Source organism: Podarcis erhardii (assembly GCF_964252035.2).
Source record: "Podarcis erhardii genome assembly, chromosome: 1".
Taxonomy (NCBI): Eukaryota; Metazoa; Chordata; class Lepidosauria; order Squamata; family Lacertidae; genus Podarcis; species Podarcis erhardii.
This window is the reverse complement of record NC_138497.1, coordinates 137,077,164-137,095,881: the sequence shown is the minus strand read 5'-3', so window position 1 is coordinate 137,095,881 and position 18,718 is coordinate 137,077,164. Positions and strand designations below refer to the sequence as shown.

Here is an 18,718-nt window from a genome sequence, read left to right as displayed (position 1 = left end):
TTTACTGGAGCCACATTTTTTGCAATTTCCAGAATAGTCTCCAGCGCAGTAGGATATTATGGCATCAGTTTTAGTTGATATGGCCTGATGACACGGACAAGGCACTTGCAACAATGTGCCTGAACATATGCTCCTTTGACCCTTCGCTTCACAGAGCATGTTGAGGGTACATGACAGATGCATCTTTGTGTAAGAGAGTGGTCCTGGCAGTCTTGAAAGAAGCAATGATCCAACTTAAAAGTAAAGGGACCCCTGACCGTTAGGTCCAGCTGCGGATGACTCTGGGGTTGCGGCGCTCATCTCACTTTACTGGCCGAGGGAGCTGGCATTTGTCCAAAGACAGCTTCTTGGTCATGTGGTCAGCATGACTAAGCCGCTTCTGGTGAAACCAGAGCAGCGCACGGAAACACCATTTACCTTCCCACCAGAGTAGTACCTATTTATCTACTTGCTCTTGGATGTGCTTTCGAACTGCTAGGTTGGCAGGAGAAGGGACCGAGCAACGGGAGCTCACCCAGTCACAGGGATTCAAACCGCCAACCTTCTGATTGGCAAGCCCTAGGCTCAGTGGTTTAACCCACAGTGCCACCTGCGTCCCTATGATCCAACTTACTTGTGGGCAACTGCCACCCAATGACAAATACTCCCTTTCTGTGGTAGGTGATCAAAAGATTTGTGGTGTGACAGCTGCAGGAACAGAAGAGCCTGCTGGATCAGGCTAATGGCTCATCTATTCCGGCATCCTGTTATCATAGTAAGCACAGCAACACAGCTGACAGGAGGCCAGGTGCATGGCAGCAGCTGTCCCAATCAACTGCCCCACCTAATGGATGACCATTATTGAGAGAGGAATGTTATTGTGATCCTATTATTCTTATTTAAACTCTCGGTGGGTTTTGATTCCATTGACCATGGTCTCTAACCAATGCAGTGAGATGGGTATTGAAGGCACTGTTTCTCCAGGACTGATTTCAGAAATAGCATTGGGTGATTTCCCACCCACCCACATAGCACTTGTGCTGCAGGGGGCCACTGCCTACTATGCTGTTCCCAATGTTATTTAACATCTACATGAACACATTAGGAGTGGTCATTGGGAGATCTGGGATCAATATGCTGACATTACCAAGATCTATTTCTCTGTAATTTCTGAATCAGGAAAAGCCATGCAAGCCCTATACCAGTGTTGGACACAGTGGTGGGCTACATGAGGGTCAAAAACTGAGTCTGAATCTTGGCAAGGTGGAGACACCATGAGTGAGAAGTTCCTGAGTCCAGATAACTGGTCATTTGCCTTCTTTGGATGGGGCTGTACTTTGCTGAAGGAGCAGGTTCTTAACTTGGCAGTGCTCTGCATCTCTGTTTCTACAGGCTGATGTGACTCCAGTGGCTAGGTGTGCCTTCTGCCATAGATGCCATGGGGGGGGGGAGGATGGCGAGGCACCCACAAATTTTCACTGTGAGTGCCCAGCTGGGTGACCCAATGTGTCACGTGCTGCAGCAGGACACTCCGTCAGGCCCTCCTGCTGTGGTGGTGTGTGACTGTCGTGAACATGCCAGCCCAAAGCTGCCTGAAACAGAAAGCAGGCAGACGCAGAGAGAGCAGAGAGGCGAGCATATTTCTCAGACAGTTGAAACAGGGGGGCTATCAACCCCTCCTCTTTCGGGAGCTGGCAGGAATGCAGCTTATCTGCTTCGGCAGAGCGGGCTGGAGAGCAGCCTGCTCTCGCAAGAAGCACAGTCATACCTGGCACAAAGGTGTGCAGTTCCTCACAGGAAGAGGAGGCAACTTACAAAAGAACAATTGAACATTATTTGCTTGCAAGAAACACATGTGACTAGGCTCCATAGGAAAGTGTTAATAAATAAAAGACTAAAGTAAATTTTGAATAAATATTATGGTAAAATTAGATATTTAAGACCTAGATAAAAATATTCAAAGTTAGGGACAAAATATTGGAAATGTGTACAATAAGAATGGAAATAAGGTGATAAATTGCTGGTTAAAGTTTTATAAATTTGGAAAGTAGGAGCGAGAGACGTGAGGAAGTCCAAAAATGAAGAAAAGTTGGTTATTACACGATGCTAAATTTTATGTTTGTTTTTCTTTTTTGTTTGTTTTTTGCTTATGCTGTTTTTCTCTCTTTATTGTATTAAAAAAAACTCTTAATAAAAAAAAATAAAAAAGAGGAGGCAACTTACACCATTAGTCCCCAAACTAGGCGAATAGGGAAAGTCCTAGAAAGAAAACAAGCCCCAAAATGTAAGGGTCGGAAGTTCAGGATGTTCTGCAGAAACCGGAAGCACTCTTCAGAAGGGTCAACTTGACTGTGATGAATGGATGCTCCAATAGAGCGGTCAGAGACTAATTGCTGCTTGCAATAAATCTTCCAGTTAATTAAGTCTTGTGTGCTGTTATCAAGCCAGCTGCTAGCCCACACCTGACAGTGACATCATGCATGCTTGCCGGACACCCACAATGTTGGGTGTAACCTGGCATGCCTATCTTCTGCCATCTTTGGCTGGTGAAACAGCTAAAGCCATTTCTGGGCCAGGATGACCTGACCACTTTCAGCCATCTGCTGAGACTACTACAATGCGCTCTATGTGGGGCTACCTCTGAGTATGGCTCTGTGCACCACTGCAGCTGGTGCAAAATGCAGTGGCTCACCTACTTGCTGGGGCAGAATATTGCTATTGCATTATGCCACTGCTGAAAGACTGGCTGCCAATTAGCTTATGGGCTAAGCTTATGGTGCTGGTTCTAGTGTACAAACCTTATACAGCTTGGGATCAGGATACCTAAAAGATCATCTCACCCATTAAATTTGCAGTCAATCGCTGTGTTCTGTAGGAGAGGGCCTATTGCAGGTACCATCTCATGAAGAAGTCCATTTGTTACAATGTAGGAATTGAACCTTTGGTGTGATTGCATGTACCCTTTGGAACTCCCACTCATTACATATCAGAAAGGTGCCATCTTTACTGTCTTTTCTGTGCCTGATGAAGATGTTCCTCTTCCAAGAAGCCCTATAAGTGGAGAGTTTTACCCCACATTTTATTGCATTGGACTGAAATTCCATTTATATAAGTTTTTATTGTTAAATTGGTTCAGGATGTTTTATGGGTGATTCACACAATAAATAAATAACCAATAAACAAATAAATAAATAGCATTACACTATTACAAGGCTGAGGTTTTTCACAAGATCAGCTAAGAAAACCAGAACTTCAGTAGCCATTGCCATCTTGACTTCGAGCAAACTAAATTAAGTACTGTACATTATAGTGGAATGGGAGATTTTATATAATATAAAACATCTAGATAAGTTTGACTTTAGCCATTAGAGTTGCTAAGATCATATATAGAGTTTTTGCAGTTCCCTTCACATTCTTTGTGTCTATTTCCTAAGGAGCAAAACCAAACAGCAGTATATGTTGGAGAAATGATGGGAATTAAGAGTTAACAGCAGGAAGATAAATGAGCTGTATACTCATCTCTACCAGTACCTTGGCTATCCCCTTCACTTCAATTAACAAGATTAGCTTTACTCCATAAATTACATGATTATTCCTATCAAGTAGCTAATGCTAGATTTATAGCAATGTACTCCTCATAAAATAATGGTTATTTTCCCCTTAAAGATATATATACTTCACTTTAGCTTCTCTTAATTACATGTATATTATTCATCATTGTTCCAACCAAATTCCTTCCTGTTTTTTAAAGTAAATATATGGCTTTGGTTGTACACAGTATGCAAGTTACTTGGACAGTTGCCATTGACTATCTGTAATGAGGAACAATGTGCAGTATGCTTAGGATCCAAACTAATCTGCAAATAGCAATTTAGAAAAATCTGCTGTTCAGAAAAAATGCATACCCATATTTGCAGATAAGTGTTCAAAACATTCAATGTCTCTTCTTGGGCATGGCAGGAATATCCAGATATTGTTAGAATGCAGATGCAGCTTCATAGGACCTCCATAGGACCTCCATGGGATAATAGATAAACCTTCAAAGACATGGTTGTTCACTCCACCTGTCCAACAGAAAGTTCGTTCAATGCCAGTACAATGATATCTAGGTGCCCTTTAACTTCTCTTTCTAGTTAGAGCAACTGGGTAGGTAATTAGAATACGAGTGGTAGAAAAATTGTGCTGAATGCTCACTGTAGGCTGTTTGAAGATGTTTGAGGTGGTAGTGAAAAAGACAAAATTTCTCTTCTCTAGTAATTTTGGTTTGCGACAGTTTGGTTATAAGGAATAGCTTCATCAAAGAGAAATACTTCCTCTTCAGCTCTCAGACGAGCCCTGCCTGGTAAACGTCAGTCAGGGTTTTGCTTTGTAAGCAAGCCCAACAACACCAAGCCCTTCAAGACAGGGCCGGATTTAGGTTTGATGAGGCCCTAGGCTACTGAAGGTAATGGGGCCCTTTATATGTCCAACTGTCTTTTGTTAACAACAAATTGTCACTGTTTTTTGTGTTGAATATATGCTATATGGTTATTTATGGACCATTTGCACATGTTGCCCTGCAACCAGTCCATGCAGAATGTAGGCACCCTATATATAGAAATGAGCAAACCAGTGATATTTTAGAGAGCAGGCGGGGCCCATGACTTACATCATAGGAGCCTACACAACACAAAACACTTTTGCTGTATCTAGGTTTTATTTTATTTTATTTGTTTTTTATCTTATATTCTGGAAATGTACATCCAATTTTTTTCCTTTAATTTTTTTGGGGCCCCCAAGAAAGTGGGTGCCTAAGCTATAGCTTGTTTAGCTTATACATAAATCCGGCACTGCTTCAAGATGATATCCTCTGCAGTAGAAGGCGACTTTTCTGAGGAGATGATGTAGGAACCCAGCTACTACCACCTTTTAATACCTGATCCCCCCCCCAACCAGGAATCTGACCAAAGTCCTTAGTGCTGATGTTGTCTCTGGAAACTGGAAAGGGGAAGAGTTGGTTGGTATTAGACACAAGGATAACATATTATCACCTAAAAGAGCAACTAAGTTAGTTCTTGGTATGAGCTTTCGTGTGCATGCACACTTCTTCAGATACACTGAAACAGAAGTCACCAGACCCTTCTATATAGTGAGAAGGTGGGGAGGGGTATTACTCAGAAGGGTGGTGGGATTGGGTGATTGGCAGATAGCTGTGATGAGCCTGTTGACAACTCTTGACGACTGCAATAGGTCTTACAGGAAAAAGCAAGGGGTGAGAAGGTGAAAAATGGCTTTGTCATGTATAATGAGATAAGAATCCAATGTCCAAAGACATTGGTCTTTAAGGTGCTACTGGAAGGAATTTTTTTATTTTGTTTTGACTATGGCAGACCAACACGGCTACCTATCTGTAACTGGAACATATTATCAGTTTACTCAAATATCCATTCATCTAGCTGGAACAGCACAAAATCAAACTCAACAAGTTTATAAAGAAGTTATACAGCACATGTGATTGTCTGATTTGCTGTTCTGATTTTTGTGTGTTTTCTTTTTAAAGGGGCTGTGTGCTCAGACCTTCTGTGGTCACATGCATTCCTGCAACCATGCCACATTCAACATGAAGGTAAGCTCTAAACCCTAAAGTAAATGGTAGCCTAGAGTAGAATATATCTATGAATGACACTACAGCTGAATATGTCATGGGCACAGCCTCTAAGATTCTGTGGGAATAGAGGAATGCTATGCTATATGTTCTCCACATTGCATGACCCGATGCAAAAGAAGGCAGAGCTCCTGCATGTGTAATAATTGTGTAGGAGACGGAATTTCAGCAGAATTGGCTTCCATTACAAGAGCTACACCTGCTGAAATTTTCTTGTCTACACAAGTATTTTAGGCCTATGAGCCCTGCCATGTTTTGCATCTGGCCACCTGATCTCCACGTCACCTGGTTTTCAAGTCAGTATTCATGATTTTAGGGAGTGGGTGGGTATTCCCCTCCCAGGAAAGAGTGTTGAGCCTCTCTTTTTCATAGCTATTCACAGGTATTTGTATCTCTACTGTTTTCCTACTCTGTTCCTCGGACCATTTGTTTCATTCCTCCCAAAGTCATCCAAAACAGAGGTCACACTCCAGAAGGGATGATTTCACTACACTGTGTAGCAGCTCAGATTTAGCTATATGTCAGTGTCACTAGGGATAAAGAAGGCCCCTTAGAATCAGATCTGGTCAATTACAGACTACTATCAGAAATGGATAGTTTTGCAGACCTTCTGCTTCTGCATTAATATCCCCCCTGCAGAGAGAGAGAGAGAGAGAGAGAGAGAGAGAGAGAAGTGCCAGTTCTAATGAACCTTTTTGTGAGATAGCATCCCCCTTTGGCTCAGCACTAAAACAGATACTTTAATATTACATTTTTTAAAACCAGTGTTTAAATGGCAGGTGGTCTGGGGTCACCTACCCCCTTACTGTGTTCTCTGTTAATTTTTCTTGGGGTCAAATTTCTTAAGGTATTTCACCCCCAAATCCAGAGCAAAACAGAAGGGGAGGGTGACATATTTAACAGCAGGGGTCAGCAACCTTTTTCAGCTGTGGGCCGGTCCACCGTCTCTCAGACCATGTGGTGCAGCGGACTATATTTTGAAAAAATAATAATGAATGAATTCCTATGCTCCACCAATAACCCAGAGATGCATTTTAAATAAAAGGACACATTCTACTCATGTAAAAACACGCTGATTCCTGGACCGTCTGTGGGCTGGATAGAGAAGGTGATTGTGCCGGATCCGGCCCCCGGGACTTAGGTTGCCTACCCCTGTTTAACAGGGAGGAAGGGGGAATTACAATTCTACTGCAGCAGTCAAGCTTCTTACCTCTTGTCACCTGATTTTTTTATGTATATAAATTAACTCCCTGGTACTCAGGTGGCAACAGAATTGCTGAATTCAGAAGCAAATAATACTGCCAACTCCCCAGTGGCATAGCTGGAGGAAGCCAATAAACATGTGTTGTCTTCTCAGCAAGGTTCCTCATTTCTCTGTGGAGTCAACGAAACCTAGAAGGCTTGATGTGCCTCGTTCCACAGACCCCTGCAAAATTATTGTTGCTTATTGTTTATTATATGATGTACATCCCACCCTTCCTGTTGAAGGAGCCCATTAAGACATTCTCAAGTAAGATACCAACTTTCCCCCTGCAGAGTATCCTTCATGACCTAACATGATTAAATGAAGCAAGCTTTTGTATGCTGATGATTTTGCAGATTAGCATATTATTTTGATAAAGAATATTGCATCTGGCATTAAACGCTGTGTTGGAATCATGGCTTGACATCCTCAGTAACTTAATTAGAAAAGATGGAAACTGCCAGTAGAGGGTTGATTAAACAGAGTGAGGGGTGCAATTTTAGAAGCTGTAATTACAGTTATATAAATTAATCGCAGATACATGGAAGGCAGGCAGCTGAACTGTAGGTGCACAGACATCAAATTATTCAAGTTGATTTTTTTTCATTCTAAAAGCTGCAGTGCTGTATATACTTTCACTGAAGTCCATTCCCTTGAAATATGTTTGACTTACTTCTGAGTAAATATGCTTCGAATTTAGATGCAAGACTGTTTTTCAAATGCATGTGCTTACTCAGGAGGAGGCAGAATGGCCAAATAAATTGCCACGTGTTAATCTTTGATATATTTATTTTTTAGTTAGTGGTTTCAGCATAGCAGCACATGCAATTGCCTCATTGCATGTATTTTATTTTACAGCTGATCTTATGTTTTTGAGAGTGACACAGGAAAATCCTCTCCACTGAAGCCCACTTGCCGCAAGCTTCAGAGGAGTTAGCTAGGGTTGCTATATTTCAAAAAGTGAAAAACCGGATATGGGTTGCCATGCATCTGGATTTTCCTGGACTTTTTTCTTTCTTTCTGAAAATTCCCCCCAGATGCCATTTCCAGAGGACGAATCCCATATATGTCTGGGAAAACTTGGAGGTATGGCAGCCCTAGAGTTAGCATCTGTCTAGTGGTGGTAATGTCCAAATAATAGTGTATGGGAGACCCAGTAAAGCAGATATAGAATTTTTTTGACCCTCCAGATATTGCTTGAACTGCAATTCCCATCATCCCTGACTACTGGCCATGTGTTCCAGGGCTGATGAGAGTTGTAATTCAGCAACATCTGGAAAGCCAAAGGTTCTCTACAGCTGCAATAGAGGGTGTGAAGAGTAGTCATGATTTGGGCTGCCAAAGCAGGAATTGTGGTTTCCAGATCTGAATAAAAGAGCAGGAGAGAGTTATAGGCTTTGCATCAGGCACAACTGATGAGGAGCACTTTGGACTCCATTAAAGTCTGACAGAATAGAAAATTAAAAAATACCACTCTCTACCCTTTTAAACATAATGGACATAAAAAAACAAGCAGAGATCAGCTAGGCAAGCATCACTTGAGTCCCATTCCTATGACTCTTTACTCTTGCTGTCTTACAATATACACTCTATATAGTATCCTTTCATTCTAATATAAAATAATCTAGTCTGAAATAGTTATTTGTAAAAGAAAAAAAACCTGCTTCATTTCCACAGATTTATATGTGGGAAAAGCTCCCTGTGGGTTCTATCCATCCTTTGACCCTCTTTTCCTGCATATTATTTATACCCTTATATGGAGTTCAGATGTATAAATGTGATTTATAAGGCAAAACAAAATGTAGTTTGAAAGAAGTAGCGCGACTTCTCTTAATTCCTACTCCCTAACAAAAAGGATTGCGTAGATTCTGCCATACAACCAGGCCTACAGTGAGGGGCTATTGACATTCCATTCCCATACCTTTCTTCCCAGCTTAGCACTCCAGTGTTAAAACATCCTAGCAAAACTCTCTGACTAACTATCTTCTAGGGTCCGATAAGTTTGTAATGCAGTTTTTACACAGTGAGATTTATACATACATACACACATACATACATATATACATACTGCCCTTCATCATAAGAACTCAGACTACAGAATAAAATACTGCATAAAAACAAATAAATAAGTAAAACAAAACCCTCCCTTCCCACAGACACATTTAAAAGGCTGTAAAATATTAATCAGCCAAAGGCCTGGTTGAAGAGGAACATTTTCACCTGGTGCCTAAAAATATAATGAAGGTGCCAGCAATACAGTGAAATTTCAATGCTTTAAATCCATCTCAATTTTCTCACACAGTTCTATTTTTCTTTGTAATCCATAAATATAACCCTGTTCTCTTTTATCTTCTCTTGCCTTTTATCAATTTGTTAGCATGGGGTGGTGGGGGGGTTGCCATAATAAATTATGTAGCAAACATGGTATATATAAAGAAAGGGTAAATGCTCCCACCCCCTCACATACCATATTTTGCATCAAAGAAAGTCTTCTTTCCAGTTCGAAACATTACGGCTTTGTAGCAGGTTCAGTTTAGGAGTTTATGATCTTGACCCATCTGTTCCAGCACACGTCTGCATATTAGTCCTAATTTCACACTAATAAACAGAAGTACCTCTGCTTCTTAATGGCTGCATAGGGGGGTTACCGATAGGTGAACTGCTTTTGCACTCAGTGCCTCCCTGCCTCCCGGATTCCATGTCAGAGTGAGAGCCAGGTACCGAGATGGTCTGTGAGTGACACTCATTCCCCCGGCCCCTGGGGGGAGCTTGCAAGGACAATTACCCTCAAATAATCCTTGTTTATCTTTACTAACGATCTCTGCTATCATGGGAGCGGCATCCATTAAGGCAGACTGGAACCAGAAGCCGAGTCTGGGACAGTTTCTATGGGGATGCAGTCTGTCAAAAGGTTAAATGCAATCAGTTTTGGAGCAGTTAAAACAAAAGCTGTATCAGGAATCTGATATCTAATCAGACATCAAAGCTTTTACATCATGAAGAATTATGAACCTCTAAACTTCCAGATTCTTTAGTACAACACAATTTAGATCTACGAAATCCAAGATGTAGGGGCTATACCACATTAGATTGCAAATGGCATTTACATAAAATTTCTTCTATTTAAAAGAACATAGAAAACTAGTATATCAGGGAGAATACTAGACTTGAACCCATCACTTTTTTTAAAAAATTATTTAATCATTTTTTCGATACAAACAATAACAGCAAAAGACACTACAACAAAAACCATAATAACAATAATAACACAGTTTGACAATTCTGATTTAAATACACTGATATACCTATGACTGCACCCATCACTTCTGTGGGTATTGCACACAAATGGAATGGTTCCTTTCTGGTTATGATGTAGTCATTTCTTAGAGCTTATCTATTGTTCTCAAGCAAGAAGTAGCTAAACTTCAAGGCTGAATATCTTCTTGCAAAAGTTAAACATTTAACTAAGTTACCAACACAGCCTTTACTAATAATGAACGGATAGTATAGAATTTGAGCAGTTTGATAAAGTTTGAAGTTTGGAAAGCATGCTGTGTGGACATATAAAAAAAACCATACATGAATAGGTGTCTGTAACATTAACTTCCTAGTTTGTCAAATACACAAGCTGGCCATACGGCTTCTGCTTATTATGTTTGCTTATTTATCAAAACCATATTTCAAGTTACAAGATGCAACCACTGAGCCTTGGGCTTGCCAATCATAAGGTCAGCGGTTCGAATCCCCACCACGGGGTGAGCTCCCGTTGCTCGGTCCCAGCTCCTGCCAACCTAGCAGTTCGAAAGCATGTCAAGTGCAAGTAGATAAATAGGCACCGTTCCGGCGGGAAGGTAAACGGCATTTCTGTGTGCTGTTCTGGCTTTGCCAGAAGTGGCTTAGTCCTGCTGGCCACATGACCCGAAAGCTTTCTGTGGACAAATGCCGGCTCCCTCAGCCTATAGAGCGAGATGAGCGTCGCAACCCCATAGTCGTCCGCAACTGGACCTAATGGTCAGGGGTACCTTTACCTTTAACTTTACATGGAATTTTTGGATTTATGAGTTTATACTTTCAGCAAAAGCAGAATTGAGAGGAAGACTGAGTAAAAATGTATGGGAGTTTAAGGGGGTGCTTCAGACCTGCCAAGCAGCAAGGATCATTTCTGGATGTGATGAGGAAGGAAGTTGGAAGGGAGAAGGCAAACGTTTTTAAGGAGATGGGCTAGGGTATGTATGTATATCTGAATGAATTGATGAATGAATGGCAATTAATTGGGAGATAAATATGTCAAATTATGAAAGGGTCAATCTTTTTGCAACAAGAACCTTTTAGGAGTAAAAAATTACAAAACCATGTCAGTTAACAACCCACAATCTGTTAAAATTGGATATCCAAATTGGATGTATTATTTGCTCTCTCTGAAGTTAAAATTAGCTCCAGTCAAAATTCTGGAATAGTAGGACTGTAACATTGAGAACGTTAACTCAACATTCATGAAGGTGAAAATTAATTTGGAGAGTTTCAGAATCTGTACAGCCGTTTTTAATTATGGAAATATGGTAAGAAGATAACTTTGCTTTTGTAGTTAAATTATATTATTCCTATGTTTTATTCATATGACTTTAGGAGACCTGAGCTTGGGCAGTTTAAAGTATTCAAGATGGCTATTGCTTGGTGAAATCCAAGTCCTTTAGTTGTTTGGAGGAAATGAAAAAAACCTGGAGCAGTAAGACATAAGGAAAAATACAGCCTTGCTTATTTCCCTAGAGAGATCAGTGCAGTGCAGGCACACACTCTTCAAAAAGTTCTGAATGAATAGCTCTAAAGCTGACCAGAATAGCAGATTGCAAAGGTCCTTGTTAACATGGTGCTCAAACTTTTAGTAAGTAGGGATATCCAGATAAAAATGCAATACTGTGCCTTCAGCAAATTTCCAAAGACATTCTCAAAGACAACATGGCATCTCTCCAGATACTGTGGACTAGAGAAGAAAATAGGATGAAACTTTTTATTCATCTACTAAAACCCCAGTAGGCCATTTTCCCCTGCCAGTTGACTTTACATGTCATGAAAGACCCAGGCGGAGGCCTTCATTGATAGGCTCTGCTTCACAACCCACCCAAACCAGGACCGATCCTTTCCACTGTATTCCACAAAAGCTCCTTAAATACCTGTCACTAAAGTTCAAATGGGCAGCCTTCCAAATCCAGATGTCACCTAATCTCATTAATTTGCCTCTCCTGAATCCACATCCATATCCAGCTTCTGTCCCCTCTTAGCCAGTCACATGTTATCCCAGTAATTTGGAGAAAGTGTATTCTGTGACTAGTAGAATATCAACTGGCTAGATTACGCATAGGCAAACTCAGCCCTCCAGATGTTTTGAGACTACAGTTCCCATCATCCCGGACCACTGGTCCTGTTAGCTAGGGGTGATGGGAGTTGTAGTCCCAAAACATCCGGAGGGCCGAGTTTGCCTATGCCTGGGCTAGATGAAGGAAGAAAAATTCTAAATGTGACTTGAGCTAGCAATAATTTGATCTGTCTTTGTACGTGCTCTTTTTTATTTCTAGAAAAAGAGAGGGGAGTTCTCATTTAATGAAGGGAGCACCCCATTTAATACCCCAGCACCCAATGGTTGTTGAATTTCTTTGGAGAGCTATATATGTTAGGTGATCTACAGCATACATGCACACTATGGGTCCTTTGTTTGCAGTTCTCTGCCCTTTAAGTTTATCACATCCAAGATAATCAAGGCCATTTTAACTGTATGCAATATTTAATAAGGGATAGCTAAAATAATATTTATTCATTTATTTATCATTGAACAAGATTTATATAGCAATCTCTAAGCTGCTTATAAAATATACATAAGAAAATGCCAACAAATTCAAATGTTAAAAATAAGTAGACATAATTTTTTATCAAAATGCAGCTAAAACCAGCAGTTTCAAAACAAATTGCGCAGTAAAAGCACATGTCTGGATAGGCTTGTCTTAACAAAATGCTTTTTAGTGATGTTGAAAACAATGCAACAAAGGAATCTGCCTAATATTAATGGACTGAGAGCTCCAGACAGTAGGTGCCCACTGAAGGGTCAATTGCAAGTATGGTGTGAAGGCTTTGTGGCACTTGTAAAAAGTGCCAGGTCCACAGATTGAAGCAGATGAGTAGGCACATATGGGGTCAGGCAGTCGTTCAAGTAAACTGACTCCAACTGAATCCAGTAGCTATGTTATTGTTGTTTTAAAAAGTAGCATTAAAAAGAATGATTGCAAATCTCTCATACAGCAACAGAGACACACAGCAAAGAAATAAGAGTTTTGAAACAAACCAAAGAGGATCTATAAAACAAAAATACATACCTGTAAATCCAGGACTGTCCCTGGAAAATGGGGATACTTGGAGGGTTTGCAAATAAGATCAACATAATGATATGCAAGGAGCAGTGTGTTTGCCTATGAGTATATGAGAGATTTGCAACCATTTTCTTTTTAAGATTGAATTTTAAAAATATATAACAGAATAATCAATCATAATGCATAATATTATTTTTGCTATTTCCTGTTGTTTACATTCATAATTAAACTGGCCTTAGGCTCAAGAGCCGAGTCTTAAAGCACTTGAACCTATTGCAGATCTAGCATGCCTGAGCCCATTGATTTCAGTGGTTTAGACATTCTGCAGTCTGTGCATCAGATTAAGCTCCAAATTGGTGATGTGCAAGGGGCTTTAAATAGGCTGAATTATCTTTATATTTTTAATACTTCGCCTATTGATATTCAAACATTTTGTATTTGCAATTATCTTAACACCTCACGGTCTGTGGAAACCCATTCTCCTTTCTTTGTTTTCCCCCACCACCCAAACCAAAAATGGGGGAGGGGGAATCCCCAGCTGAAATGCAAACACTTCAGGTCAGTTTTCCATTGATTTACCAAAGGACAAATAATGTCAGACAGTTCTTATACCAAAACAAAATTTCAATTTTGTTTACCTCTTCAGTAGTCCAGCTTGATGTCAGTTACCATTTAGCTAGGCCAATAGTATTGATATTTGATGTCAGTTCTTATTCATTACTGAGCCAAACGATTCAAGAATCAGATCTTTTAAATGTTTCTACGGATGGCAAAAATAAAGAAGGGGCAGCCTGCCTGCAGTTGACAGACAGAAGCAGAGAATAGAATAGAATTTAAAACTGAAAAGGCACCAGAGGTTCTTATTTATGTATTCAGAGTATTCAGCGCTTTGCATAAACTCAAAGTCAGTCATTTGCAAAGGTTACTTAATAATTTTAAATATGTACCATTGTAGATGCAGAAAGGCTAATAGGGTCTTCCTTAGATGATTGATGCTATTACTTGCAGAGTGTAATTACAAAGTAAGGTTATAATGAAATACAGATATTAGCTTTGTTATTTAACACAAGACTAAGACTAGTACAGAAGGTGCTTTGAAAATGAAAAATTTAAAAAATATTCACGTATGAAAGTGTAACAGAACAAAATTATGAATATGGGTGTTGCGTTAAGCAATAAAATGTGTATTAAAAAGAGCCCTTCCTAGGGACTGCTTAAATAAATTTTATTCAGGATCAAGACATTGATTATATCAGTGGTCTTCAACCAGTGTGCCATGGCACCCTGGGGTGCCTTGAATGATGGTGAGGGGTGCCATGGGCAACACTGGCCTCTGTCCCTCTTTCCTTCCTCCTCTGATGCCCTCTTGCATCTCTGCCTCTCTCTTTTTTAAAAAAAAAATATAATATTTATTACTTTTTAAAAAAGGAAAAAAAGACAAGAGAGAAAAAAAAACAAGAACAAGAAAAAATAAAACAATACAATACAATATATAACCATACAAAACACAACCTTAACACATTAATCTAACACAATGAACTAAACAAAACTGGTTACCTGTCTTAAAGCATACTCAGTGAATAGGTACTAGGTACCTGCTCAATTTGGAATCAATCTGAAGTTCAAATTCACTTTGAATGTGTTTCGTATTAACTGGGCTGCCTCTATCAGGCCATACTTTTGTTAAATGCAGTAAAGCACAGTGGGATGGGAGTGGAGTCAGAGATTGGAAGTCTCTTGTTAAGCCTATATAAATTTCCTTCTGACACAGACTCTGGATTATTTGAAATCTAATTCAAAATAAATCTGCTGGTAGAAGACAGCTACCCGCAAGAGAAATCTGGGGTGAACTTCAAATAATTACAGGATTTGGTAGCAAATCTAGAATCTTTGTGGAGTTTTCAGCTAGTCAATTTATAAAATGAGCAAAGTAGCAGATATTTGAAGAAAACAGATATTACATATTGGGTTTCAAAGGATTACTAGAAGCATCCCACCCATTACCTTATATTACTATCACTCATGAGTAGGGTTCAACTTGCCCTTCAGCACATTGAAAGAAAGCATGTATGGGCTGTATGAGTTAGTCCCGCCTTTTGCTAACATGCCCAGTAACTGCACCCCTGGCTGCCTGAATATTCAAGGTTTCTACGTTCAAGTAGATGTACTTGTGCAGATCTCCATGCAAAGTGGGACTCTGACTGGACAAAGATCTCCTACCCTTGTGTGGAAAAGGTCTACTCACATGCATGAGTAGACACACAGAGCCCCTGTACATGCCAGCCAAATGCACAGATGGCAGAAGGGCATTCAGTCCCATCACATGTGGCATCATCTGAAACTTCCTATGGAGGAGAAGGATTAGCACCATGGAGTGGGAAATAAGCCCAAAAGGCATGTGTGAATTCACACCTACTGATGTGGGTCAGGAGCACACTTGAAGGTGCTTTTACGCTTGGGATGCTTATGGAGTACCATCTGAGATGTCATCACCTATGAGTCCTTTATGAATGCCACTATCAGGGCTTTGGTGTAAAGATAGCATCCAATTCACAACCATCTTAAGAACGCTTTGGCAATTATCATTCCACTCCTCATCTGACTGCACAACTCTTTGCAATTGAGAGGCACTGCTTTGATAGATAAAAAGAAAAATAAATTGATTAGACTAAGCTCCTTGGGGAAAAAAGTGTAGCAAAGAAAACTGCTGTATAAAGTGCAGTGTCAACTCTGTATAGCAATAACTCTGCAGGGTGTGCAGTAATCTTGAGCTCTGTATGTAAATTTATGCAAAGAACTTTTGCAAGCCTAGCATGTCCTCTTCTTTTCAAACACCACAAGAAACGTCTTAGTCCTTGATTTGGTAAAAGGCAGAAATATTCCCTCTGTTTCACACAGCAAGGAGGGATCATGTGGGGTGATTTTAAACAAACAAGAAGAGAATAATCTACCATTGTTTGACAATTTCAAGTGCTAGAAACATTTCAAGGGAAAGGTTAAAATCCTTATTTTCATTCATGTTTTCAGTAAGAATATATATATATAATGTGGGGTTCTCTGAATAAAAACCGGACCTGCAAACTTGATAAGATAATTTGCTGGATGAGATCAAACCCTGACCAGGAGTTTGTGGTGCATGTTTCATATTTGAGGTGAACATATCAAAGTCACAAGACTCTGTTTCTGAACCCAGGCATACAAGTTTTGATAAAATCACTAATAATTATGGACAGTATTTTATTAACAAGAATCTCCACTTGCACAACAGGACTTCCCTGCCCTCTCCTCCCCAAATGTTCCAGAGGCTTGGGGAAAACCTCTAGAACAGACTTTGGGGGCACACAGGGTGGAGAGGGTAAAAACATTGCATTTCACAGACAGAAATCCATGCATTTCAGCACTTCAACTTAGCTCATTTGTTGCTTGTTCTGCAAGATTATTCAGTTACTGCCTGAGTCCAGAGGTCTTGTGGGGATACACATGCTGTTGTTGCCTGCCTCCTTCCAGCTTCCCAGGTGTTCAGGGCAAATGTCTGCAGTGGTAACCCTACTCTCCTTATGTCGATTCTGCACTTGATTTAAAGCCAGGAACCCTGTGCTGAACATGTGAGAAGGCAGAAGAAGATATCCAACTATACAGTATGCTAAAGTCCCAACCCTGCAGCCTCTTTGTACTGGCAGTGCCCCTTCATGCAAATAATAATGGAATAGGGCTTGCACATTTGTCCAGGTGCTGGAGTGATGAGCTGCTGGTCCTTTCTGGTCAGCTTCCTCAGTTCTTCATGCCACTGCCAAGAGATACCCAAAGCCCTCATTTATCTTGTCTGAAGCTAATAAGATTCACCTAGTAGCATGAGTGAGCAGTAATTGCTCTGCACCTAAATTTATGAGGGGAGGGGGGCTCAGCAAGGGCGCCATGCATTTTATAAACAGCCACACTATTATGTCCTCATTACAGAGATGCCTATCAATCAGGGTGGTTGTTTCCTTGCACACATGAAAGGGAAAACTTGTGACTGCTGTCAAGGCTGTGTTTTTGAAAGGAAGCAGCAGCTTTTGTTTCATTCCTTTGTGGACTGCAGGATCTGCAGCTGAAGCAACCAGGGAAACAACAAGAGCATAAATGTGAGGTGATCAGTTTTTCCACTAGCCAAGGCTGTGGTTAAGCCACACTGAAATGTCAGTCATGCCCTGTAAGCTCCTACTCTTTGTGAGGACAGGACAGGTTATGAGATACCTTTCAGAAGTAAACACGCCAACAAGAGAGCAATGCTTGTAAAATTTCTCTCCATCCAAGTTTCTCCTTGAATTTTGGTCTTCTGAATAACTTGCTATTGATTGATTGCTCAGCAGTGCTGCTTTAAAGTCCACCTTTCTTCTATTTCTGATTTCCAGACTTCATTGTGTCTGCTGCAGGTGGGCATCTTTTCACAGTTTTTATTTGATGACCTCCCCCCCCCCCGCAAGTGTGTACTAGCACACATGTATGTCAAAGCAAAAAATGATTCCTGCTATGATTGTGTGACTGCCCTGACATAGCTTTGAACAGGGTTTCAGTCAGTGTGTGCATGTGCTTGTGTACATTAGTAACATGCAATGAGAAAAAAAGATATTAACTTCAATCTGTGGCAAACTACACACCCACCTATTAAAAATTAATTTTAGAAATTCTCCAAATTAAAATTTGCTCAGAGGAACGGAAAGCAGGTAACAGGCACAAACTTTGAATTTGATTTCTAGTTACCCAAAGCATTTGTTAAATAGAAGTGTCTGCGGAGGATAGACTGTCTATTGGGGATATGGTTCAACTATGGGCCATAACTTTATCAACTTTACAAGTCTGAATTGAAACAGAACTTATTTGTGACTGACTCCAGCCTATAGTGTGGAGCATCTTTGCTACTAAGATAAGGGCTAGAAATGAAATATCTGAAAATCACATTGGACAGGCAAACCCATTAGCGCGCACATTGGTCTAGATTCCCCAATCTGACAGAAATTAGATTATCATGATAGTGGTGTAAAGGCCTGCCCCACTCCCTGTGACTCCACTTCAGTTTTGTATACCAGGTGGATTTCTAATTTGGCTGGACTCTTTTTCCCAGAGGGTTGGATTCTGGCTGGCAGGTTCTATGAGCCTCCTCCATAGGCTTCCAGCTCCTATTTAGGCTTCCTTTTCCTGTGGTATTGTGTAATGAGTGATGGGCAGAGCAGGTGGATCCTGACCCAGAGTTGAAAAGCAGTGGAGGAAACAAGGGAAGGAAGCCTCAGCCAAAAAAAGTGCTTCATGAGCTCTTTACCTGATTGCTGGGAAAATAATATTTATATGTATCCATCTTGTTAAGTTGTGGGTTGGCATAGCAGACGACACAGCGATTTCTCCAAAGCAGCTCTTTATTTTGTAAGCTGGAATAGAACTGACTAGCAAACAGCTCAGCCGGCCTGCTTTTATAGGCAGCCGGCTGTCAACATTGTAACAACAACAGCCCAGAGT

At 40.5% G+C, this 18,718-nt stretch overlaps 1 protein-coding gene across 2 annotated transcripts in view; it reads left to right on the top strand.

Moving 5' to 3' along the window:
• Positions 1-18,718, top strand: part of SPAG16 (sperm associated antigen 16) — a 444,848-nt gene that overhangs the window by 307,105 nt on the left and 119,025 nt on the right. For both annotated transcript variants that reach the window (XM_081878176.1, XM_081878175.1), the window contains one exon: positions 5,519-5,584. In XM_081878176.1, coding sequence (XP_081734302.1) covers positions 5,519-5,584 — 66 coding nt within the window. The remainder of the gene's footprint in view (positions 1-5,518; positions 5,585-18,718) is intronic.